Source organism: Salmo salar, chromosome 23 (genome assembly GCF_965601325.2).
Source record: "Salmo salar chromosome 23, fSalSal1, whole genome shotgun sequence".
NCBI lineage: Eukaryota > Metazoa > Chordata > Actinopteri > Salmoniformes > Salmonidae > Salmo > Salmo salar.
Genome location: NC_138313.1, coordinates 31,205,067 through 31,230,683, shown reverse-complemented (window position 1 = coordinate 31,230,683; position 25,617 = coordinate 31,205,067). Strand labels below are relative to the sequence as shown.

The following is a 25,617-nucleotide window of genomic DNA, read 5'->3' as shown; positions in this document are numbered from 1 at the left end:
TGTACACTGAGTATACCAAACATTTAAGAACACGTTCCTAATTTTGAGTTGCACGCCCCCTTTTGCCATCAGAACAGCCTCAATTCGTCGGGGCATGGAATCTGCAAGGTGTCGAAAGCGTTCCACAGGGATGCTGGCCCATGTTGACTCCAATGCTTCCAACAGTTGTGTCAAGTTGACTGGATGTCCTTTGGGTCGTGGACCATTCTTGATACACCCAGGAAACTGTTGAGCGTGAAAAACCCAGCAGTGTTGCAGTTCTTGACACAAACTGGTGCACCTGGCACCTACTACCATACCCCGTTCAAAGGGACTTCCATTTGTCGTCTTGCCCATTCAGCCTCTGAATGACACACATGCTCAATCCATGTCTTAACTTCTCTAGGGCCAGTGGGACGATTTCGTCCCACCTACGTAACAGCCAGTGGAATCCCGTGGCGCGTTATTCAAATACCTTAGAAATGCTATTACTTCAATTTCTCAAACATATGACTATTTTACACCATTTTAAAGACAAGACTCTCGTTAATCTAACCACACTGTTCGATTTCAAAAAGGCTTTACAACGAAAGCAAAACATTAGATTATGTCAGCAGAGTACCCAGCCAGAAATAATCAGACACCCATTTTTCAAGCTAGCATATAATGTCACATAAACCCAAACCACAGCTAAATGCAGCACTAACCTTTGATGATCTTCATCAGATGACAATCTTAGGACATTATGTTATACAATACATGCATGTTTTGTTCAATCAAGTTCATATTTATATCAAAACCCAGCTTTTTTACATTAGCATGTGACGTTCAGAACTAGCATACCCCCCGCAAACTTCCGGTGAATTTACTAAATTACTCACGATAAACGTTCACAAAAAACATAATTATTTTAAGAATTATAGATACAGAACTCCTCTATGCACTTGATATGTCCGATTTTAAAATAGCTTTTCGGTGAAAGCACATTTTGCAATATTCTATGTAGATAGCCCGGCATCACAGGGCTAGCTATTTAGACACCCAACAAGTTTAGCCCTCACCAAAGTCATATTTACTATAAGAAAAATGTTATTACCTTTGCTGTTCTTCGTCAGAATGCACTCCCGGGACTTCTACTTCAATAACAAATGTTGGTTTGGTTCAAAATAATCCATTGTTATATCCAAATAGCGGCGTTTTGTTCGTGCGTTCAAGACACTATCCGAAAGGGTAAAGGGTGACGCGCTCGACGCGTTTCGTGACAAAAAAAATCTAAATATTCCATTACCGTACTTCGAAGCATGTCAACCGCTGTTTAAAATCAATTTTTATGCGATTTTTCTCGTAAAAAAGCAACAATATTCCGACCGGGAAATCGTGTTTTAGTACAAAGAGAGAGAAAATAAAACATGGTGTCGCCCCGTGCACGCACCTCAGTCTGATGGTCCTCTGATAGACCACTTACCAAAGGCGCTAATGTTTTTCAGCCAGGGGCCGGAATTACATCATTCAGCTTTTTCCCGGGTTCTGAGAGCCTATGGGAGCCGTAGGAAGTGTCACGTTACAGCAAAGATCCTAAGTTTTCAATAAACAGAGCCAAGAAGCCCAAGGAATGGTCAGAGAGGGTACTTCCTGTACAGAATCTTCTCAGGTTTTTGCCTGCCATATGAGTTCTGTTATACTCACAGACACCATTCAAACAGTTTTAGAAACTTTAGGGTGTTTTCTATCCAAAGCCAATAATTATATGCATATTCTAGTTTCTGGGCAGTAGTAATAACCAGATTAAATCGGGTACGTTTTTTTTATCCGGCCGTGTAAATACTGCCCCCTAGCCCTAACAGGTTAAGGCTTAAAAATACATTTTGAACCTGTCTCCTCTCTTTCATCTACACTGATTTTGAAGTGGATTTAACAAGTGACATCAATAAAGGATCATAGCTTTCCCCTGGATTCACCTGGTCAGTCTGTCATGGAAAGAGCATGTGTTCTTAATGTTTTGTACACTCAGTGTATATGTCTTATTAATTACATTCAAACTTCAAAGCTTATTAACCCATAGGACCTCCTAGAGTCTTCTGAATTCCCCAACCCTCTCCCTTGTCCTATATACAGGTATGATAAGTACTGTGCGGCCCACTATGCCAACAAGATCTGTGATAAGGGCTGTAACACGGAGGCATGTGGCTGGGATGGCCTGGACTGCTCTGGGGACACCCCTGCTGAGGTGGCTGACGGAACGCTGGTGATCGTAGTGTTACTGCAGCCCGAGGAGCTAATGGGAGACATGAGAGGCTTCCTGCGCTCCCTGGGAACCCTGCTGCATACCAACCTCCGTGTCAAGATGGACGACCAGCAGAAACCTATGTTGTATCCGTACTACGGCCTGGAGCACGACGACGGCAATGAAGGACAACCTTCTACAATGACGCTTAGAGGCAAACGGGAGCTAGACAAGGAGGTTATCGGGTAAGGAGATGTGTATTTATCCTGTCTCTCTTTCTCTACTAGATAAGATGAGGTGTGTGTATAGTCTTGAATGTTGGCAAGTAAGACTAACGGAAGTTGTTTGCTGCAGGTCTAAGGTGTACCTGGAGATCGATAACCGTAAGTGTTCTGAGCGCTCCATGGACTGCTTCTCCAGCACAGAGCTGGCTGCATCCTTCATCGCTGCTGAGTACTTGAAATCTGAGCTGCCCTACCCTGTGGTCTCTGTCAACAGTAAGTCCCTCTCCTTTCTTCCCAGTGTGATTTCTGAGACACCTTTAAAACACCCTAATGGTTATGTTACATCAGCACACAATTATCTTTGATTACAGACCTGATTAAACCCACTTATCATGTTCTTTGGTACCAAATGGACACTCGGTTCCATGCTCTGAATGCAGAGCCCATTTCAGATAGCATCACCTACTTAAGAGTTCCATGTCTCCTCCACCACCAGGTGACCCTACGGAACCCTATAAGCCCAACTTCCTGCTCTACCTGGCTGTGGGAGCAGCCGTCATCATCCTGCTAATCTTGGTGCTGGGCGTGCTGGCCGCCAAGAGGAAACGCAAACACGGCGTCCTCTGGCTCCCCGATGGCTTCCTGGCCAAGAAGGATGACAAGAGGCGAGAACCCGTGGGCCAGGACGACTTCGGCATGAAGTGAGTGGAGAAAAGACAGAAGTTGCGTCTGAAATGGCACCCTATTCCGTGTATAGTGCACTACATTTGACCAGGGCCTGCATACGGTCAATATATATTTGTTGTTTTATTAAATTACTGCACTACACCGGGAATAAAGACAAATGTGTACCTCTATACTGTACCGGGCTCTAGTATGTTCAGAATGGTACTGAACTGAGAGAAATGTTTGACTGGTGTACCATAATGTAGGGTGTAATTCTCCTGAGCCACACACTGACCTCTTTTTCCTCTCCTCCCTGCAGGAACTTCAAGACCCAGGATGGAGGGATGATAGATGGAGGCCAGAGGTGGATGGAAGAGGAGGCTCCGCCAAAGAAAGTAAGGGTGAGCGAGAAGAGGAACCATTCTTGGCAGCCATTTTGGGTCAGAACGCTCACCAGCTACTGAGTCGTTCCAGGAAATGAGTGACTTTTGCCTCCCTTTGATATTTTAAGTAGAAATGTTGGACAAATATTAATATCTGAAAGCCTTGTATATTAAAGGAAGTGCCCTTCTAATATAAACTATATGGAAAATTAAATAAATCCGGGACATTTTGACATGTCCTTCTAAGCATCCTCTGTGACTTCTAGGAAGATCTTAACTCCAACTTTTCTCCAACATTGTAAAGCCCTAGTTATTTTGTTGTTTTAACATAGTCATTTCTACAGGTTATAATTTATTTCATGTGATAAGTGATTAATTTTAAGGTCAACCTTTTTACGTGAACTGAACTCTTGTTTCCAGATGGTGAAAATATTCCTTTTTAAAGATTTTTTCGAAAGAGACATTGAACAGTCAATGTCCTAGTGTCAAAGCAGGTGAGCTGGTTGTACTCTTTGTGGTGGAAAACTGAGCGAGTTGAGCATAACACGTCAACCCTGTTACCCAGAGTTAGGTTTTATTTAACCTCTTGAGATGGGAATTTTTTATTTATTTTTATGTGGTCTTTGTCAGAAAGGTAAAATTAGGTGAAATCCACGAAGTATCACTACTCTAAAGGCACCTAATTGGCGGAATAACCCTACTATACATAATGGCATTGAGTCAGTGTCTAAAAATCTCTCCTCCTTTGCCTCCCTCTCCCCCAGACTGAGGACAAGCCCCTACTGCCCATGGGTGTGGATGGAGGAGTGGACAGACGGGAGTGGACCCTGCAGCACCACAAGGCTGCTGACATCTCTCTCACTCCACCACAGACTGATCTGGAGGCAGACTGCCTGGATGTCAATGTCAAAGGACCAGGTAGAGTTTAAGATTGAATAGGATTGGTGTCAATCAAGTGTAAGGATACCTAACTGAGAAGTGATTGCTGTGTATGTAACTCTGTTGTTTTTGACGCTGACCAAATGGCAAAATTATTGTCCAGATGGCTTCACCCCCCTGATGCTGGCCTCTCTCCGAAACGGAGGGGCATCTGATTGCGGCCTGCAGGCGGAGGAGGAGGAAGAGAGCGGGGGAGACGAGCCATGTCCCAACGCCATCTCAGACCTTATCACCCAGGGTGCAACACTCATGGCCCAGACAGACCGCACCGGGGAGACAGCGCTCCACCTGGCTGCTCGCTACGCCCGGGCCGACGCTGCCAAGAGGCTGCTGGACGCTGGGGCAGATGCCAACGCTCACGACAACATGGGTCGCACCCCTCTCCACGCTGCTGTGGCAGCCGATGCCCAGGGAGTGTTCCAGGTGAGAGGCTAGAAATACAGAGACTCATTGGAGCAGCTGAAAACATATTCCTCGTACTGCGCTCACATGGGCACCAGTTCAAAAATCATATTGCGCTTATCGAGTTAGTCTCCATGCAGTCTTTTAAATGTTATTTGGAAATCATCACTGTATGTTTAATATATCACTGTGGGTTTATTTAATGGAAAATAACTTAAAATATACTGAACAAAAATATAAATGCAACATGCAGCAATTTCAAAGATTTTACTATGTTACATATAAGGAAATCAGTCAATTTAAATAAATGATTTAGGCCCTAATCTATGGATTTCACTTTACTGGGCATAGGTGCAGCCATTAGTGGGGCTGGTCAGAATAATCAGATTGTGATGTCATTCTGTGGGCCAAAAACTCTATCCCACCTGAAAATATTGAAATTCCAGGTGTTTAAAAAAAATAAAATAAATTATTAGGCTCTTACATTGTTATTACAACCTCAGTGTGGAAATATCATTAAATGTGCAATATGCAGAAATCATTCCGCCATTTCCTGGTTGCTAAATTTCTAATAGTTCACCTAATTTCAGTTTATGATAAAACAAAAAATGTATAGTGTAGAGAATCTAAACCACTGTTAAATATATACTGAGTGTACAAAACATGACAGAGGAAAATAAAGTTTTTGACTGCACTGCCCCTTTAACACTGTTCCCCTCTCAGATCCTGATTCGTAACCGGGCCACGGAGTTGGATGCCAGGATGAACGATGGAACCACACCTCTGATCCTGGCTGCCAGGCTGGCTGTGGAAGGCATGGTGGAGGAACTGGTACATTGCCACGCTGACATCAACGCTGTCGACGACCACGGTGAGCACTGGCATTGTTTTTACATGTATATTGTATGATTTTACATTTGTTTTATACAGGTGATCCCATTGGGATTAGAGATTTGTTCTAAACTGAGACTTAACTGTTCAGTAATACTTAAATAGGAAATGTTGTTTTAGTGATTTTCTCATTGAGCACTGCCATACAGGGCAAGAATTAGGAAAGACCTTGGTACTGTAAGGTTCTATCTGCAGAAAGCATAGTTCTGAGATTATTTTTTTTTACCTTTATTTAACTAGGCAAGTCAGTTAACTGCAGATAACTAGGAACAGTGGGTTAACTGCCTTGTTCAGGGGCAGAACGACAGATTTCTACCTTGTCAGCTCGGGGATTTGATCTAGCAACCTTTCGGTTACTGGCCCTATGCTCTAAACACTAGGCTACCTACCGCCCCTATTAAGCATCGTTTTCAGATCTCAGAACTGTTTTGAAGTGAATTCTTCTTTCATAACCCATTAAGGTCCTCACCTTATAGGTACCTAAAGTGCAGAATATCAAAATCCTGAGACATTTGTAAATCTGTTTTTTTTAAGGGGATGCAATTGCAGATAGAACCTTATGGCTCTGACATGTCAATCTGGGTTCAGCCACAAGCTTCTTTCTGGATTAGACAGAAAACTGTAGCTATTTGAATACATTATAAATTATAGAATAACATTATTTTACCAAGACAGTCAAAACACATCAAATATATCAAGAAATTTATTATGATAATCAGACAAATTACTGTCATCACTGAATAACTATGTGACAACATTTACTTGTTTTTTGCTTATGTGCCATTATTGCTGGCTAGACTAGCCCATACATGGAGAGAGATGGCAAGAACGTGTTCTGATTGGTCTGTCTATTTGTTCAGGCTTGTGATTGGATTGCAGATAGAACCTTATAGTGGCAAGTTCAAATAGTTTTATGCAGAGAGAACTTTTTAGTTTTTCATTTATTCACTTAAAATTAACTATCAAACATTTTACTTCACAGACATATGAAGAACCATCTAAAGATGAATTGTGTTGTTTTAACTATTTAAAAAAGTCAGAACCTTATAGTCCCATGGTTTCAATCTTGCTCTCAATGGAGCCCAGTTACCATTACAATTCCATTAAAGCTGGGTCATGAATTTGTGTTGCGGTTTTGTCATTTGCATTTCGGTCATGCCATTGCTTGAGGACCAACCTTCTCAAAAAAATAAAAAGTGTTTAGTCAAAATAATTTTGTGCCGTAACAGAGCAATTTGCATGTCTGTCTTTGACTCATATTCCTCTCTCGCTCAGGTAAATCTGCTCTGCACTGGGCAGCTGCTGTGAACAATGTGGAGGCCACTCTGGTGCTGCTGAAGAATGGAGCCAACAGAGACATGCAGGACAACAAGGTTTGTACTACCTCAGTTTGCATTTCACGTCTCTACCTTGTATTGCACATGTTTTCAAACCTCAAAAGTAGTCTTTAAGTCAAGCTACAGTGCATTCAGAAAGTATTCAGACCCCTTCACTTTTTCTATATATTTTTAAGTTACAGCCTTATTCTAAAATTGATTAAATACATTTTTCCCCTCATCAATCTACACACAATACCACATAATGACAAAGAGAAAACAGGTTTTTAGAAATTTTGGGGAAAAAATAATTACAAAAATAACTTATTCAGACCCTTTGCTATGAGAATTGAAATTGAGCTCAGGTGCATCCTCTTTCCATTTATCATCCTTGATGTTTCTACAACTTGATTGGAGTCCACCTGTGGTAAATTCAATTGATTGGACATGATTTGGAAAGGCACACACCTATCTATATAAGGTCCCACAGTTGACAGTGCATGTCAGAGCAAAAACCAAGCCATGAGGTCTAAGGAATTGTCTGTAGAGCTCTGAGACAGGATTATGTTGAGGCACAGATCTGGGGAATAGTACCAAAACATTTCTGCAGCATTGAAAGTCCCCAAGAACACAGTGGCCTCCATCATTCTTAAATGGAAGAAGTTTGGAACCACCAAGACTCTTCCTAGAGCTGGCCGTCAGGGAGGTGACCAAGAACCTGATGGTCTTTCTGACAGCTTCAGAGTTCTTCTGTGGAAGAACTCTTCCAGAAGGACAACCATCTCTGTAGCACTCCACCAATCAGGCCTTTATGGTAGAGTGGCCAGATGGAAGCCGCTCCTCAGTAAAAGGAACATGACAGCCCGCTTGGAGTTTGCCAAAAGGGACCTAAAGAACTCTCAGACCAAGAGAAACAACATTCTCTGGTCTGATGAAACCAAGATTGAACTGTTTGGCCTGAATGCCAAGTGTCACATCTGGAGGAAACCAGGCACCGCTCATCACCTGGCCAATACCTTCCCTACGGTGATGCATGGTGGTGGCAGCATCATGCTGTGGGGATTTTCTTCAGTGGCAGGGACTGGGAGACTAGTCAGGATTGAGGGGAAAGATGAATGGAGGTAAGTACAGAGAGATCTTTGATACAAACCTGCTCAGGACCTCAGACTGGGGCGAAGTTCCACCTTCCAACAGGACAACGACCCTAAGAGCACAGCCAAGAAAACGCAGGAGTGGCTTCGGGACAAGTCTTTGAATGTCCTTGAGTGGCCCAGCCAGAGCCCGGACTTGAACCCGATACAACATCTCTGGAGAGACCTGAAAATAGCTGTGCAGCGACTGATCTGCAGAGAAGAATGGTAGAAACTCCCAAAATACAGGTGTGCCAAGCTTGTAATGTCATACCCAAGAAGACTCGATGCTGTAATCGCTGCCAAAGGTGCTTCAACAAAGTACTGAGTAAAGGGTCTGAATACTTATGTAAATGTGATATTTAAGTTATGGGGTATTGGTAGATTTGAGAAGAGGGGGAAAAATGTATTTATTCCATTTTAGAATAAGGCTGTAACGTAACAAAATGTGGAAAAAGTGAAGTGGTCTGAATACTTTTTGAATGCACTGTATGTCCCATATTCTATCACGAGGATAATGTTTTATTAGCTTGGTACATGCCTACATGGGTTGTTTCTCCTGTTGTGTTCCTTCAGGAGCAGACCCCGTTGTTCCTGGCAGCCAGAGAGGGTAGTTTTGAGGCGGCCCAGGTTCTGCTGGACCACTACTCTAATAGGGACATCACAGACCACCTGGACCGGCTGCCCCGTGACACCGCACAGGAGCGCATGCACCATGATATCGTACGTCTGCTTGACCAGTACAACCTGGTCCACAGCCCTCACAATGGCCCCAACCACATGGGCGGGGGACACTCTTCCTTGGTCTGTGGAGGCAATGGCGCTGGCTACATGGGCATGCGCCCCGGACCCCAGGGCAAGAAGAGCAGGCGCGGCGGGGCAAAGGTTGGAGGGGTGGGTGGGGCTACAGCAAAAGAGCTGAAAGACATGAAGGCCAAGCGGAGAAAGAAGCCAACGGGAGGAGAGGGGCCTGCAGTGGGAGGAGCCAGTGGCAACGGCACTAAAGCTGCAGGAGGGCTGTTGGAGAGCTCAGTCACCATGTCCCCTGTCGACTCCCTGGAGTCTCCACACTTATACATAGGAGATGCTGCCGGGGCCTCCAAAACGACCAACTCTCCGCTCCTGGGCAGCCCCTCCTCCAGGCCCCTGCTGCCCCCAGTCAGCCACATGCTGGGCCAGCAGCAGAGCTGGGTGGGCCTGAAGCATGGCTACGGTGGCCACATGTTCAGCCTCCTCCCCCAGCAGATGGGGAGTGGCCACCCTAGCATGTCCCAGCACCACGGCCAAGGCCTGCTCACCCCTATGAATGTCACCATGAGCCGCGAGCAGCTGCCTCCCATTGTTACCTTCCAGATGATGGCGCCGGGGGGCGGGCAGGCCCTGCTGAAGCAGCCCCAGCCTGGGCAGGTGCAGTCCCAGGGGCAAAACCAGGGCCAGCCCCAATCTCAGCAGGGCCCTACTCACCTGCACTGCCCCCAGGGCATGTTGTACCAAATGCCCAATGTGAGCCTCCAGCACAGCCTGTCTCACAGCCTCCCTCACCCCCATGGCCTGGCCCACGGCATGGTGCAGGATGGCCAGTCCCGCCAACAGCTCCCTCCCTATCAGGCTATGCAGAGCCCCGTGGATAAGTACCCAACCCCTCCTTCTCAGCACAGCTACGCTACGGCTGGCTCGGAGGGCACCACCCCAGGGTATCCGGCTCACCCGCCCAGCGAGCACCCTTACCTCACCCCCTCCCCTGAGTCCCCTGACCCCTGGTCCTCCTCCTCCCCCCACTCCAACTCAGACTGGTCTGACGTCACCACCAGCCCCACCCCCCTGGGGAACCCCCATGCACTGCCGCCTCTCCATCACACACACATTCCGGAGCAGCTGCAGCCGCAGTCCCAGCAGACACAACAGAACCCCCAGCAGCCTCAGCGTGGCAACATGCAGGTGTTTGCATAGACAAGAGGACTCTCTTAAAGTGCCCAACTCTTAAATGCTTTGTTGATCTTTGTAGTTACAACACTTAAACTCTTATCCATCACTTCTTTCGTCATTTGTTTTTGTCTTATTGTCTCTCTGGTTACAGTAATCACTTTTACACTTCATTGTCACACGATTTTCTTCAATTTTGCACTTAAAGATAGTGTATAGTCTTGTAGGAGTATTGTCAACTAAAACCAAAAACTGTTTAAGTACCTTTGACATTTTAAAAGTGACGGATCAATCAGAAATCAAACAAGGAACCAGAGCCAAACGGTGATCATGTAAGGAAAATGGACTGTTCACCAAGACAGAATCGACATTGGATATTGCCTAACTCTGCTTCTTATTGTCATCCCTCTTGGGATGTTTCTTTGGGCTGAGACTTATTTTTTTACATTTTTTTTAAGGAAATAATTGCTCATTTAACGTGCTATCAATTTCATTCACTGTTTTATGTAGACCTCTGCCAAGGACATAACTGTTTCATTGAAAATTAACTTGACTTTTTATATGATGGGTTACGTTCGCTTATGTTAAGATGTGTTCATTAAGCGAAGACTGCCTTGTGGATTCGTATTATGGAATGTATTTGATTAGGATGTGGTGATGCTATTTGAGGGGCTATTGTGTGGTTATAAACACACACACACAAGCTAAAAACATGCAGATACATCTCTTCAATGTGTGGTTCTAAGCTAAACTGTGGTGTAAATAGTTGTCATGTACACTGAGTATACCAAACATTAGGAACACGGTCCTAATATTGAGATGCACCCCTTCTTTTGCCCTAAGAACAGACTTCTTGATACACACGGGAAACTGTTGAGCATGAAAAACCCAGCAGCATTGCAGTTCTTGACACAAACTGGTGCACCTGGCACCTACTACCATACCCTATGCAAGGACATTTGCATTTTTTGTTTTGCCCAATTCACCCTCTGAATGACACATACAAAATATGTCTCGAGGCTTAAAAATCCTTCTTTAACCTGTCTCCCATCTACACTGATTTTTTTTAAAAAGTGATTTTAACAAGTGACATCAATAAGGGATCATAGCTTTCATCTGGATTCACCTGGTCAGTCTATGTCATGGAAAGAGCAGGAGTTCTTAATGTTTTGTACACTCGGTGTAAGTTCCTGTATTGTTTTTCATTATTGCCTTTGTTACAGTGTAGCCTCTGTCTCTCCCCTACACCTTAGGGAGGATGTCAGTTAGTGGGGGCTGTGGTGTTCTGTGTCAGGAGAATCTGTGTTACTGAAGAGTTTAAGATGTATGGTACGGTTATGGATACAAAAGAAAAGATTGTGACTGAAATACCAAATGAGAGAAAAAGGCAACATTTGAAATTGCACTGTCTCTCTCTATGTTCTCTCACCATGGGGGTTTCACTATGGTGTGTGAAATAAGACGAGGACAAAGATGCTTTACATGATGTTACTAAATCAATCACTTTGTTAGACCAGTTGAGCGTTGAGGTACAGTATTTCTCCCAAAATTATATAATCACTTTTTTGCTTAATTACAATTAGTGTATTTGTGTATCTTTTTTTGTGATTCATAAACCAAGTCTTTTAAGATAAAAACAATTGTATAATGAGTATTTTTGTCGTCCTTATGTTTCTCATATGAGCACAGCCTTATGTGAATGCTCTGTGATTAGACAATCATTGATTGTTTCTATTTTGTACCGATAAATGGAACATCAATGTCTCTAAGACCAAAGTGATTAATTGCAAATCGTTGTATATCCATGACATTGGTGACTGTTGAAAGTGTTCTTTGGAAATGTTGTCTAATCAAAGTGGATTATTGTTACTGTATTTGAAAGATTAATGTGGCTTTGACAGAGCAAAATCCAAATACAGTCAATGATTATTGTTATACCTTTTATTTAACTAGGCAAGTCAGTTAAGAACAAATTCTTATTTTCAATGACGGCCTAGGAACAGTGGGTTAACCTCCTTGTTCAGGGGCAGAACGACAGATTTTTACCTTGTCGGCTCGGGGATTCGATGTAGCAACCTTTCGGTTACTAGTCCAACGCTCTAACCACTAGGCTACCTGCCGCCCCGTCACACATGGTAAGGCATCTTGTGAGTGCCTTTATGAAAACTACATACCAAAATCCCCAAAGTCCTTTCCCATTCCCCTATCTGGCACTTAATATCCCCCACTACAAATTACTTCTGATGTACTATCCACATAATCAAATCAGCAGACCTCATGGAGCATGGTATGTACACCTAAATGCCGCATTATGCAAGGCTATTTTTTTACGTGCTGTATATAAACAAGTTTTGTATGTTTGTACTTTTTCTGCTAACCATTATATATATATATACGTTATATGAAGTAGCTTCCCCTCATATTTGTATGATGAGGAAAATATGCGTTTATAAAGAACAAAACCTGTGATTTGAAATAAAAGAAATGATACATATTATAGATCTAAAAAGTCTGACTTTATTTCTGTATATCTGCCTATTGTGCACGTACGTGTCATTCTCATGGTAAAACACAAATTGTTTTTAGAAATGAAAATGAATAAACTGTTCAAAACAATGCATATTATAACATTTGTTTTCTGTATTACATTGGCATTGAACCAATTCACTGATAAAGCAATAATTAAAGCAAATAATGGGCATTAATATGGAGTTGGTCCCCCTTTGCTGCTATAACAGCCTCCACTCTTCTGGGAAGGCTTTCAACTAGATGTTGGAACATTGCTGTGCGGACTTGCTTCCATTTGCCACAAGAGCATTAGTGAGGTCGGGTGCTGATGTTGCCACAAAGTTGCAGTCACACATCGTCTAGAATGTCATTGTATGCTGTAGCGTTAAGATTTCCCTTCATTGGAACTAAGGGGCCAAGCCCGAAACATGAAAAATAGCCCCAGACCATTATTCCTCCTCCACCAAAGTTTACAGTTGGCACTAGGCATTGGTGCAGGTAGCGTTCTCCTGGTATCCGCCAAACCCAGATTCGTCCGTCAGACTGCCAGATGGTGAAGCGTGATTCATCACTCCAGAGAACGCGTTTCCACTAGGCAGCGAGCTTTACACCACTCCAGTCGACGCTTGGCATTGCGCATGTTGCTTTTAGGCTTGTGTGCGGCTGCTCGGTCTTAGAAACCCATTTTATGAAGCTCCTGACAAACAGTTTCTGTGCTGACGTTGCTTCCAGAAGCAGTTTGGAACTCGGTAGTGAGTGTTGCAAATGAGGACAGACGATTGTTACACACTACGCGCTTCAGCACTCGCCGGTCCCGTTCTGTGAGTTTGTGTGGCCTACCACTTCGTGGCTGAGCCGATGTTGCTCCTAGATGTTTACACTTCACAATAACAGCACTTGTTGCCTGGGGCAGCTCTAGCAGGGCAGACATTTTACAAACTGACTTGTTGGAAAGGTGGCATCCTATGACGTTAAGTCACTGACCTCTTCAGTAAGGCCATTCTACTGCCAATGTTTGTCTATGGAGATTGCATGGCTGTGTGCTCGATTTTATACACCTGTCAGCAACGGGTGTGGCTGAAATAGCCGAATCCATTAATTTGAAAGGTTGTCCGCAGACTTTGTGTAGCATAGCCACTTCATGTGAAAGTGGAGAACACAGTAAAGACCTAATTAATCCAAGTGTAACCGATGTGAAAGGGCTAGTTAGTTAGCGGTGGTGCGCGCTAATAGCGTTTCAATCAGTGACGTCACTCGCTCTGAGACTTGAAGTAGGGTTTCCCCTTGCGTTGCAAGGGCTGCGGCTTTTGTGGCGCGATGGGTAACGATGCTTCGTGGGGTGTCAGTTGTTGATGTGTGCAAGGGTCCCTGGTTCGAGCCCGGGTTGGGGCGAAGAGAGGGACGGAACCTACACTGTTACATTGATGCTGTTGACCCGGATCATTGGTTGCTGCGGAAAAAAGAGGAGGTCAAAGTGAGTGTAACCGATGTGAAATGGCTAGTTAGTTAGCGGTGGTGCGCGCTAATAGCATTTCAATCAGTGACGTCACTCGCTCTGAGACTTGAAGTAGGGTGGCGCGATGGGTAACGTTGCTTCGTGGGTGTCAGTTGTTGATGTGTGCAAGGTGTACAGTAACTGCTCAACACCAGCAAGTGTGTCAACCTAACAGCTAATTGGGCAGGTTGGTTGCCACTCAAGACTGTTTGATGTGGCTGCTTCCTTCCTTGTATCCTTTTAGCTAAGCAGGTTCGTATTATTAACGTGGCAGGTTAGGAATACTAACATAGCAGATTAGGAGAATTAACGTGGCAGGTTAGGAGAACTAATGTAGCAGGTTAGGAGAATTAGGGTAGCAGGTTAGGATAAACATGGCAGGTTAGGTGAATTAATGTGGCGGGTTAGGAGAACTACCCTAGCAGGTTACGAGAATGAGGTTAAGGTTAGGAAAAGGATCTGCCCAATTAGCTGTTAGTTTTTGATAGACCCACTTGTGTTGATCCTCCCACTTGTTTTCCAACCCCCACTTCCAGACACACTCCACATATGCAGTTCACTGAGGTAGATGCAGTTACCCATGACTCAATTCCTCTCCAAATTCACAGACAAGGGCTGTGTTCGAGACACTGGTTCAAGAGCATCAAATCCATAATTCACATTATAGGTGTCACACTTATGGGCATGTGGCAGCACTGTAGGATGGAGATTCCAAGATGTGGGACGTGTGCAGGAGGACACGGGACAGAGAAATGCATAGTTTTGGTGAGAAAAGTTGTGTGTGTCATCTGTACAGGTGCCCATGTTGCTGGGGATCTGCGATGTCTGGTGCAAGGGAGGCAGGTTGCGGTGGCCAGGGTCAGAGTAGTGCAGAAGATGTATGCTGAGACAGTGAAGAAAGTAGAGGAGCGTGGATCAAGGGTGAGGGATTCTGAGAGGATCCCTGTGAATAGTAGATCTGTGCCAGAACAGAGGGATAGGCCAATGTGTGATATATTTCAGTAAGGTTGGCTTCCTAGTGTTCATAGCAATGGTTATCAACTGTACCGCAGAGATGGAACGTAAGTCACAGAAAATAGATGTTATGGTGGCAGCTGCAGAGAAGTACTTGGGGGTACGAGGTTTGAATTCAGGAAAAAAGAAAATAATTACAGGGTGTGTTGAGTGGTATTGTACCGTCCTCTCAGGTCGTTGGCCTGGGGTAGGATCAGATAGGGTTACCGTCCTCTCAGGCCGTAGGCCTGGGGTAGGATCAGATAGGGTTACCGTCCTCTCAGGTCGTTGGCCTGGGGTAGGATCAGATAGGGTTACCGTCCTCTCAGGCCGTTGGCCTGGGGTAGGATCAGATAGGGTTACCGTCCTCTCAGGTCGTTGGCCTGGGGTAGGATCAGATAGGGTTACCGTCCTCTCAGGTCGTTGGCCAGGGGTAGGATCAGATAGGGTTACCGTCCTCTCAGGTCGTTGGCCAGGGGTAGGATCAGATAGGGTTAACCTGTTGGGGCTCGGGGGCAGTATTGAGACATTTTGAAAAAAATATGTGCCCATTTTTAACTGCCTCCTACACCAACTCAGAAGCTAGGATATGCATATTATTAACACATTCGGATAGAAAACACTCTGAATTTTCTAAAACAGTTTGAATGGTGTCTGTAAGTATAACAAAACTCATATTGCAGGCAAAAACCTGTGAAAAATAGATCCAAAAAAATGTGAATTTTGTGACTGTACTATTTAGTGTCATTGTTTTATAGATACCATAGTGAGAAAGGATTCATTTCGCAACACCTACGGCTCCCACTAGATGTCAACGATCTTTATAAAGTTGTTTGAAGCGTCTATGATAAACAGAGAGCAAATTAGAATCCAAGGAAGTTGACATGTCATCACTTCATTTTTTTGCGCCTGCGCATAAATCTGAGAAACGTGAGTTTGTCATCATTTTTTATCTAGACATAGGATAGGTTGTGTGAAAATATTACTGATGTTTAACGTTAAAAATGGAACAAAAGATTAATGCTAAACAACATTTGACATGTTTGAACGAACATAAATAGATTATTTACTAGGTTTTTTTTAGCTTTTCGGCGTGATTTTACCAGCCCCCCACCACGTTTTGTGGGAGCATAATGAACGCTAAGTACTTGGTGTTATTTGGATATAAATTATGAACTTTGTCAAAAGAAACCACATTTGTTCCGGACCTGGAATGCCTTCCGGACCTGGGATCCTGCCTTTTGATGGAGATAATCAAAGGTAAGGGGGTATTTACAATGTTATTATCGATTTTAGATGATGCTAACTGTATAGCATAGCCTGTTGTTCTTAGCATAGTACCCCGTTTATTGCAAAATGTGATTTCCCAGTAAAGTTATTTTGAGATCTGGCCATTCGGTAGCAATTACGAGATGATAATATATTATTCTTTGAATGACAATATTATAATTTACCAATGTTTTCGAATAGTAATTTTGTTATGTTCACCGGAAGCATTTCAGAGAAGAAAAAAATCTGAATTTCATGCTACTGTAAAATGCTGTTTTTGGATATAAATATGAACTTGATGGAACAAAAAATGCATGTATTGTATAACATAATGTCCTAGGAGTGTCATCTGATGGAGATTGACAAAAGTTAGTGCATAATTCAAGCTGGTTTCTGCTTTTGGTGACGCCTGACCTTGAATTGAAAATGCATGTTTGTACTTTTGTGGCTATGTACTGTCCTAACATAATCTAACTTTATGCTTTTGCCGTAAAGCCTCTTTGAAAATCGAACAATGTGGTTAGATTAAGGAGATGTTTATCATTTAAATTGTGTAAAATAGTTGATTGTTTGAGAAATTGAAATTATTAGATTTTTGATGTTTTGAATTTCCAGCCTTGTTAGCAATCCCGGCTCGGGGTTCATTGCTAACCTGTAGCCCCAACGACACCCCTTAAAAAAATTATAATGATAAAAACATTAATGACGTGCATCTCAATCTCTCAAAGTGGAAGAGAGATCGACTTCATCACTACTTGTTTTTGTAAGAGGTGTTGACAAACTGAATGTACCGAACTGTCTGTTTGAACTACTGGCACACAGCTCGGACACCCATGCATACCCCACAAGACATGCCACCAGAGGTCTGTTCACAGTCCCCAAATCCAGAACAGACTATGGGAGGCACACAGTACTACATAGAGCCATGACTACATGGAACTCTATTCCACATTCTGTAACTCATGCAAGCAGTAGAATCAGATTTTAAAAAACAGGTAAAAATACACCTTATGGAACAATGGGGAATGTGAAGAGACACACACAAAGGTACAGACATGCATTGGGATATTATTGTATAGTGGTATCAAACATTTTGTATTGTATATATGTAGTAGTGTAATAATGTTATATGATGTACTGTTTTATCTTTCTACTTATGTAATGCAAGTGCTTTAATATGTTTGGACCCCATGAAGAGGGATCCCTAATAAACGTTGGCTAGCTACTTCCAGACACAAATGAGAGAACACTTCACTCTGACCATTTTACTTGGCCTAAGCAGGGCTGGTTCGGCAGTTTTCATGTTATCCAGAGCGTTGGTGACTGTAACTGTGTTGTTGGCAACAATATTATTATGCTGTTTACTGACACCGGCCATATTCAACCGGTATTCATCCGTTATTCTGCGCTCTGCCACACTCAGATGAGAGCACTCTGAAATTGGAGTAGATAGCCAGAATTAACAATGCCCATTGAAACGCACAACGGCTATACCACTTAGCTAATAATGTGAATAATCAAGTCAATAAACGTTGGGTAGTTGGATAGCAGATAGTTAATATACTGCCTGGCAAGTTCGATGTAACGTTATTAGTAGCCAACTAAAGTTAGGTAACTAGCCAACATACCGGTACATACTGCGGTAAGGATAGCGTTGCTAACAAATTGCCAGCCAACGTAACTTATTTGAAAAGTCATGACTTTATTACATTGCTCAACATTTTCTTAACATTTGTCATAATTAGTTAAAGCAATTAATTTGTATCCGCTCTCGTCGGACTGTGCCTGCATATTTTCCGCCATTTGCTTCAAATTTTAAAACGTTGAAGCCACGTCCATTTTCTGAAGAATTGCATTATGGGCCGTAAAAGCACGGAAATAGTGTCCACTGCTTTTATACTTCGTATTTTGGCGAATTTAGTGCAACATCCGGGAACTTTTGGCATACTAACTATATCCATATTATTTATTTTTAATTTTTTTAATTGTATTTATTTCACCTTTATTTAACCAGGTAGGCAAGTTGAGAACAAGTTCGCATTTACAATTGCGACCTGGCCAAGATAAAGCAAGCAGTTTGACACATACAACAACGCAGAGTTACACATGGAGTAAAACAAACATACAGTCAATAATATAGTAGAAAAATAAGTCTATATACAATGTGAGCAAATGAGGTGAGATATGGGTGGTAAAGGCAAAAAAAGGCCATGGGGGTGAAGTAAATACAATATAGCAAGTAAAACACTGGAATGGTAGATTTGCAGGGAAGAAAGTGCAAAGTAGAAATAGAAATAATGGGGTGCAAAGGAGCAAAATAAATAAATAAATACAGTAGGGGAAGAGGTAGTTGTTTGGGCTAAATTATAGATGGGCTATGTACAGGTGCAGTAATCTGTGAGCTGCTCTGACAGCTGGTGTTTAAAGCTAGTGTGGGAGATAAGTGTTTCCAGTTTTAGAGATTTTTGTAGTTCGTTCCAGTCATTGGCAGCAGAGAACTGGAAGGAGAGGCGGCCGAAGGAGGAATTGGCTTTGGGGGTGACCAGAGAGATATACCTGCTGGAGCGCGTGCTACAGTTGGGTGCTGCTATGGTGACCAGCGAGCTGAGATAAGGGGGAACTTTACCTATCAGGGTCTTGTAGATGACCTGGAGCCAGTGGATTTGGCGTTGAGTATGAAGCGAGGGCCAGCCAACGAGAGCGTACAGGTCGCAGTGGTGGGTAGTATATGGGGCTTTGGTAACAAAATGGATGGCACTGTGATAGACTGCATCCAATTTATTGAGTAGGGTATTGGAGGCTATTTTGTAAATGACATTGCCGAAGTCGAGGATCGGTAGGATGGTCAGTTTTACGAAGTTATGTTTGGCAGCATGAGTGAAGGAAGCTTTGTTGCGGAATAGGAAGCCAATTCTAGATTTAACTTTGGATTGGAGATGTTTGATGTGAGTCTGGAAGGAGAGTTTACAGTCTAACCAGACACCTAGGTATTTGTAGTTGTCCACATATTCTAAGTCAGAACCGTCCAGAGTAGTGATGCTGGACGGGCGGGCAGGTGCAGGCAGCGATCGGTTGAAGAGCATGCATTTAGTTTTACTTGTATTTAAGAGCAGTTGGAGGCCACGGAAGGAGAGTTGTATGGCATTGAAGCTCGTCTGGAGGGTAGTTAACACAGTGTCCAAAGAAGGGCCAGAAGTATACAGAATGGTGTCGTCTGCATAGAGGTGGATCAGAGACTCACCCGCAGCAAGAGCGACCTCATTGATGTATACAGAGAAAAGAGTCGGCCCAAGAATTTAACCCTGTGGCACCCCCATAGAGACTGCCAGAGCTCCGGACAACAGGCCCTCCGATTTGACACACTGAACTCTATCAGAGAAGTAGTTGGTGAACCAGGCAAGGCAATCATTTGAGAAACCAAGGCTGTTGAGTCTGCCGATGAGGATGTGGTGATTGACAGAGTCGAAAGCCTTGGCCAGGTCAATGAATACGGCTGCACAGTATTGTTTCTTATCGATGGCGGTTAAGATATCGTTTAGGACCTTGAGCGTGGCTGAGGTGCACCCATGACCAGCTCTGAAACCAGATTGCATAGTGGAGATGGTGCGGTGGGATTCGAATTGGTCGGTAATCTGTTTGTTGACTTTGCTTTCGAAGACTTTAGAGAGGCAGGGTAGGATAGATATAGGTCTGTAGCAGTTTGGGTCAAGAGTGTCCCCCCCCCCTTTGAAGAGGCGGATGACCGCAGCTGCTTTCCAATCTTTGGGAATCTCAGACGACACGAAAGAGAGGTTGAACAGGCTAGTAATAGGGGTTGCAACGATTTCAGCAGATACTTTTAGAAAGAAAGGGTCCAGATTGTCTAGCCCGGCTGATTTGTAGGGGTCTAGATTTTGCAGCTCTTTCAGAACATCAGCTGACTGGATTTGGGAGAAGGAGAAATGGGGAAGGCTTGGGCAGTTGCTGTGGGGGGTGCAGTGCTGTTGACCGGGGTAGGGGTAGCCAGGTGGAAAGCATGGCCAGCCATAGAAAAATGCTTATTGAAATTCTCAATTATAGTGGATTTATCAGTGGCGACAGTGTTCCCTAGTATCAGTGCAGTGGGCAGCTGGGAGGAGGTGCTCTTATTCTCCAAGGACTTTACAGTTTCCCAGAACATTTTTGAGTTTGTGTTGCAGGAAGCAAATTTCTGCTTGAAAAAGCTAGCCTTGGCTTTTCTAACTGCCTGTGTATTGGTTTCTAACTTCCCTGAAAAATTGCATATCACGGGAGCTATTCGATGCTAATGCAGAACGCCACAGGATATTTTTGTGTTGGTTAAGGGCAGTGGCCGCCTCTGCTGTGGTGGTGGCTGAGCTCATGAAGATCATCACCTGTGTGCTGCTCATATTCAAGGGGCACAGTGAGTGTCCTCAAAGAAAATACAACTGTTCAAAAATATACATGTGCAAGTATACATTTAGGCAAGCTGACCCTCCATTTGTCTCCATCTCAAGTTTCAAGTTGTATTAGTCATATATGTACATGATACACATGGCATACACTGTCCAATGTAATGGTTTCTTCTCTCACTCTCTCCTGTCTGGCTGTGTTTCTCAGGCTACAATGTTCGGGCTCTGAACAGTATTCTGAGGCAAGAGATCACTCACAAGCCTATAGAGACCCTGAAGCTGGCCATTCCTTTTGGGATCTACACCCTACAGAACAACCTGCTCTATGTGGCTCTGTCCAACCTGGACGCTGCCACCTACCAGGTAAGACAACCTGTTATGGAGTGTGTGCACAGGAGGTTGGTGGCAACTTTAATTTGGGAGGACAGGCACATAGTAATGACTGGAGCGGAATTAGTGAAATGGTTTCCATCTGTTTGATGCCATTCCATTTGCTCCGTTCCAGCCATTATTATGAGCCGTCCTCCTCTCAGCAGCCTCCACTGAGTGTGTGTGTGTCTGTTTTGTAATTGTGTGAAGATCCTCACCACAGCCCTGTTCTCAGTGTGCATGCTGGGCCGGAGGCTGGGTGTGTACCAGTGGCTCTCCCTGCTCATCCTCATGGCTGGGGTCGCACTTGTGCAGGTAAACTCTACTCTAACTCCTTTACAATCCACTTTTTTGAAACCTGCATTTACCCACTTCAGTGACTAAATTGTTTTAGTGCAAGTGTGTGTGTTTTTGTGTGTCTGATGTCTAGTGGCCCTCTGAATCCCTCGGAGACACTGAGAAGGAGCAGATGTCCGAAGGGTCCCAGTTTGTGGGCGTGGTGGCGGTGCTGGTGGCCTGCTGCTCCAGTGGCTTCGCTGGGGTTTATTTTGAGAGGATCCTCAAAGAGACCAAACAGAGCGTCTGGGTCCGCAACATCCAACTGGGTCAGCAAGCATGAAAGGTTTCTACTATAGTAGGTTTTTCTTGCTATAAGGGCACTTTTTCATCCCAGAATTGCCCCATTATTTTTAAAGATATGTTATTTATGACAGAGCTTCAGTATCTCTACCGGGTCCTTAAAGGAGGTTTTACAGTGTTTTTTCCTTTTCACTGCACAGAAACACTGTGTTTGTCTCTCAGCTCCTTTTCTGCCAAATGAGTCTTCCTGCTGAGTTTATTTTTACCTCTGAACGTGTGAAGCGTGTGTTAATTCTCCTGTGATTCATTTCCTGGTGTGAACTTGTGCTAGTTTCCTGTATCGAGTGTATGTACAGAGAAGAGACTTGATTCATCCTCATAAAGAATGGATGAGTGTAGTGTTTTTAGCATGAATGTATTCATGTCTATGCATGTAGACATGATTTGTCTTTGCTTTCCAGTCAAGCACCACAGGTTATTGTTTTTTGATGAACGCGGGCGGGTTATACTAAATCTACCTTCCTATCATTCCTACATCAGTTCAAACTGTCATATCATCTGACCTGTGTGTCTGGCTGTAGGAATGTTTGGCCTGGTGTTTGGTCTGATGGGGATGTTTGCGTACGATGGGGAGAGAGTCCGGGAATCTGGGATGTTCAAAGGATACAACACAATCACCTGGACAGTGGTGGCTCTGCAGGTACATCTCACTATTGTCTTTTCACTTCACCTATCAGCTTTAGGTCAAATTTAGCCAAATGTAATACTCATTCGCAAGCTACCAATGTGGAGAAATAATGTTACGTTTTTTATAAGTATATGGTTTCAGAGGTGAGAGTGTTACCCACTTAACCAGACTCCAGTCAAATAGTGTTCCGTTTTAAGTGGAAAAAGCTTGCTCTGTTAATATTGCAGAATTAATATTGCCGTGCCTCTTTACTAAGGGAATATTGCTTGATCTGATTCCAAATGTATAAGCCTAGCAGTATTATAGTGTCCCTTTTGCCCAAACTACCCCACTCTGCTCATCCACTCCATGTCTGGTGTGTGTTTCTCTAGGCACTAGGAGGGCTGGTTATAGCAGCTGTCATCAAGTATGCAGACAACATCCTGAAGGGCTTTGCCACGTCACTCTCCATCATCCTGTCAACCCTCATATCCTACTTCTGGCTGCAGGACTTCGACCCCACAAAGTACACACATTCTAGCCAGGTTATTTCAATTTCCTATTTTAATGTCCCTTGGCTCTGACATGTGTAATGCTGTGTTTTTCATTTATTTGTGTCCTCTCCAGTGTGTTCTTCCTTGGTGCAGTACTGGTCATCGTGGCCACCTTCCTGTATGGCTACGAGGACAAGCCATCCCCCAACCCCAGGCGTGCCTAGGGGACATCACCGAGGACCGAAGGGGGTGTCAGGGAAGAGAAGAAAACAGTGGAGCGGAAGAGAGAAAAGAGGAGGAGCGAAGGACACTAGCCTAGAGGCATTGTTGACATGGGCCTCAGACACTGTGGCTGTGTTTTCACAGGCAGCCCAATTCTGATATTTTTTTCCACTAATTGGTCTTTTGACCAATCACATCAGATCTTTTTCAGAGCTGATCTGATTGGTCAAAATACCAATTAGTGAAAAAAATATCAGAATTGGGCTGCCTGTGTAAACGCAGCCCAATAAGTTCCTCGACTAAAAAAGTGTGATCAGGAATTTGCCACCACAGAGAAATAGACCCATGAGTCATGACCAAGCTCAGCAGTGTACTGGACACACCTGCCAGGCAGGTTATTGCACTGGGTCAAAACTGGTTGGGTAGGGTCCCCTGTCTTTATATTATTGTCATCTTAATAATGAAGATGATGGATAAAACAAAGACACAGGCAGGGAAGTTTTCTGACTTGTGCATTTCCCTGAAGGCCATAATGTTCACTCATGACTTGTGACAATAGTCCGGATGTGTTGGACTCTGCAGACATACTGATGAACTATGTTACTGCTTCACTGCTGTAGACCTCTGTACTTTTCCACGCATTGGCGTAACGTGATTTGTGTGTTATTTGGGGAAGTGGGGAAGGTTGACTTTATTACTGTATTTACCAATCATTAGGAACACGAAGTCCATAAAGGAAATGTTTCCTATGTCAAAGACGAGTGTGTCATTCTATATCACGACTCTGTTGTTGTAACATTGTGTGTCATATAATGCTCCCTTGTAGAAGTTTTACAAGTGCTCTGAGCCATGATATGAACACACACAGTCAAACTGATGCACTCCCTATTGTTTCTGCCACTAATACATTTTCTGAGTGAGTGCATATTGTGCATGAGACCCCCTGTAACACATACACCCATGAACTGTCAATGTGCAACTGAGGGGGGAATTTAAAAAGAGAGATTTAAATAGGTTCTATAAAAAATACATTTTACTTGAATCATTTTATTGAATTAAAAACACTGCTTGCATGCAAAAGCTCCCACCCATCCATTCTGAAACCCTGTAAAGTACCACCCCACATTGTCCCACTACATCCTCCAGTCCGAGTCATTCTGTTCTCAGGCACGTCTGTTACTGTGAGTGACTGGCTCTCAATGGACGTTTGTCACCATACAGTGGCCACCATACACGGTATGTGATATGACCTCCAATCTAAACAAATGGTTTGTAATATCCCACTCGTCCCTCTTCTATGATAATGACTTGGGTGTAGTCACAAAGGGGATGTGTGCATAAGTGTGTGTCTGCATGTGTGTTTAGTCACAGAGGGGATGTGTGTGTCAGTGTAAAGGCTAGTATGGTTTGCACCTCAGTAATGAGCAGCATGAGGAGTTCATATTGGTTGCATTCCCCTGTTCAGACGTTGCATGCATCAACCAATGGTTGCATGCCACGTCATTGACTGTGTCATCGACTGACAGATTGCTATAACGTAGGGTGCGTCCCTCTGCCCTGGCGTTGCTGACGCCTGCCAGAACTTACGCCTAGATAGGTATTTTACGTATCAGCTAACCATATCATATGTTATGGCAATCTGTCAGTCGATGACACAGTTGATGATGTGGCATGCAACCATTGGCTGATGCATGCAACGTCTGAACAGGGGAACGCAACCATAATGCTGTGGTTAGCTGAAACTTAAAATATTCACACGTAAGATCTGGCATGCGTCAGCAAAACCTGGGCAGAGGAACACGCCCATTACATTCTCAGTCTCCTCTTCATCTACTACCTGGCCTGGCCCACTCAGTCTGCTCTTCATCTACTACCTGGCCTGGCCCACTCAGTCTGCTCTTCATCTACTACCTGGCCTGGCCCACTCAGTCTGCTCTTCATCTACTACCTGGCCTGGCCCACTCAGTCTGCTCTTCATCTACTACCTGGCCTGGCCCACTCAGTCTGCTCTTCATCTACTACCTGGCCTGGCCCACTCAGTCTGCTCTTCATCTACTACCTGGCCTGGCCCACTCAGTCTGCTCTTCATCTACTACCTGGCCTGGCCCACTCAGTCTGCTCTTCATCTACTACCTGGCCTGGCCCACTCAGTCTGCTCTTCATCTACTACCTGGCCTGGCCCACTCAGTCTGCTCTTCATCTACTACCTGGCCTGGCCCACTCAGTCTGCTCTTCATCTACTACCTGGCCTGGCCCACTCAGTCTGCTCTTCATCTACTACCTGGCCTGGCCCACTCAGTCTGCTCTTCATCTACTACCTGGCCTGGCCCACTCAGTCTGCTCTTCATCTACTACCTGGCCTGGCCCACTCAGTCTCCTTTCTGCATCTGAAAAGTTGATTTCCAAAACGCTATATCCACCAATTTTTTACATTTGTATTTTTTCACCAGAAATATTTTTTTCACCTTCATGTGTGTATAAAATATTACTTTTCTCATATTTTTTATTCATAGATTTTAGATATGTATGAAAATGTTTTTTGTGGGGAAAACG

The 25,617-nt window shown here is 43.9% G+C and overlaps 2 protein-coding genes across 4 annotated transcripts in view; both read left to right on the top strand.

Moving 5' to 3' along the window:
* Window positions 1-12,574, top strand: part of LOC106584380 (uncharacterized) — a 56,800-nt gene extending 44,226 nt beyond the window's left edge. For 2 of the 3 annotated variants that reach the window (XM_014169622.3, XM_014169620.3), the window contains exons 26-34: window positions 2,095-2,448; window positions 2,558-2,700; window positions 2,924-3,128; window positions 3,413-3,494; window positions 4,241-4,394; window positions 4,519-4,838; window positions 5,541-5,688; window positions 6,984-7,081; window positions 8,731-12,574. In XM_014169622.3, the coding sequence (XP_014025097.2) occupies window positions 2,095-2,448; window positions 2,558-2,700; window positions 2,924-3,128; window positions 3,413-3,494; window positions 4,241-4,394; window positions 4,519-4,838; window positions 5,541-5,688; window positions 6,984-7,081; window positions 8,731-10,104 (2,878 nt within the window). In that variant the 3' untranslated portion in view covers window positions 10,105-12,574. The remainder of the gene's footprint in view (window positions 1-2,094; window positions 2,449-2,557; window positions 2,701-2,923; window positions 3,129-3,412; window positions 3,495-4,240; window positions 4,395-4,518; window positions 4,839-5,540; window positions 5,689-6,983; window positions 7,082-8,730) is intronic. The other variant, XM_014169621.3, reaches the window with a different exon arrangement.
* Window positions 12,575-20,701: 8,127 nt separating this feature from the next.
* Window positions 20,702-25,577, top strand: LOC106584379 (UDP-N-acetylglucosamine transporter). Its single transcript, XM_082968245.1, has 7 exons — window positions 20,702-20,744; window positions 20,942-21,096; window positions 21,313-21,417; window positions 21,533-21,715; window positions 22,244-22,381; window positions 22,741-22,874; window positions 22,976-25,577. The coding sequence occupies exons 1-7, from the start codon at window positions 20,702-20,704 to the stop codon at window positions 23,064-23,066; spliced, it is 849 nt and encodes a 282-aa protein (XP_082824371.1). The 3' UTR covers window positions 23,067-25,577.
* The last annotated feature ends 40 nt before the right edge of the window (window positions 25,578-25,617 follow it).

Bases quoted from the DNA above. Each gene is read 5' to 3' on its own strand.
- LOC106584379 (XM_082968245.1), top strand. From the start codon at position 20,702: ATGAAGATCATCACCTGTGTGCTGCTCATATTCAAGGGGCACA. The intron at 21,418-21,532 runs GTAAACTCTACT...TCTGATGTCTAG, and splicing joins CTGGGGTCGCACTTGTGCAG to TGGCCCTCTGAATCCCTCGG. The intron at 22,382-22,740 runs GTACATCTCACT...GTGTTTCTCTAG, and splicing joins GGACAGTGGTGGCTCTGCAG to GCACTAGGAGGGCTGGTTAT.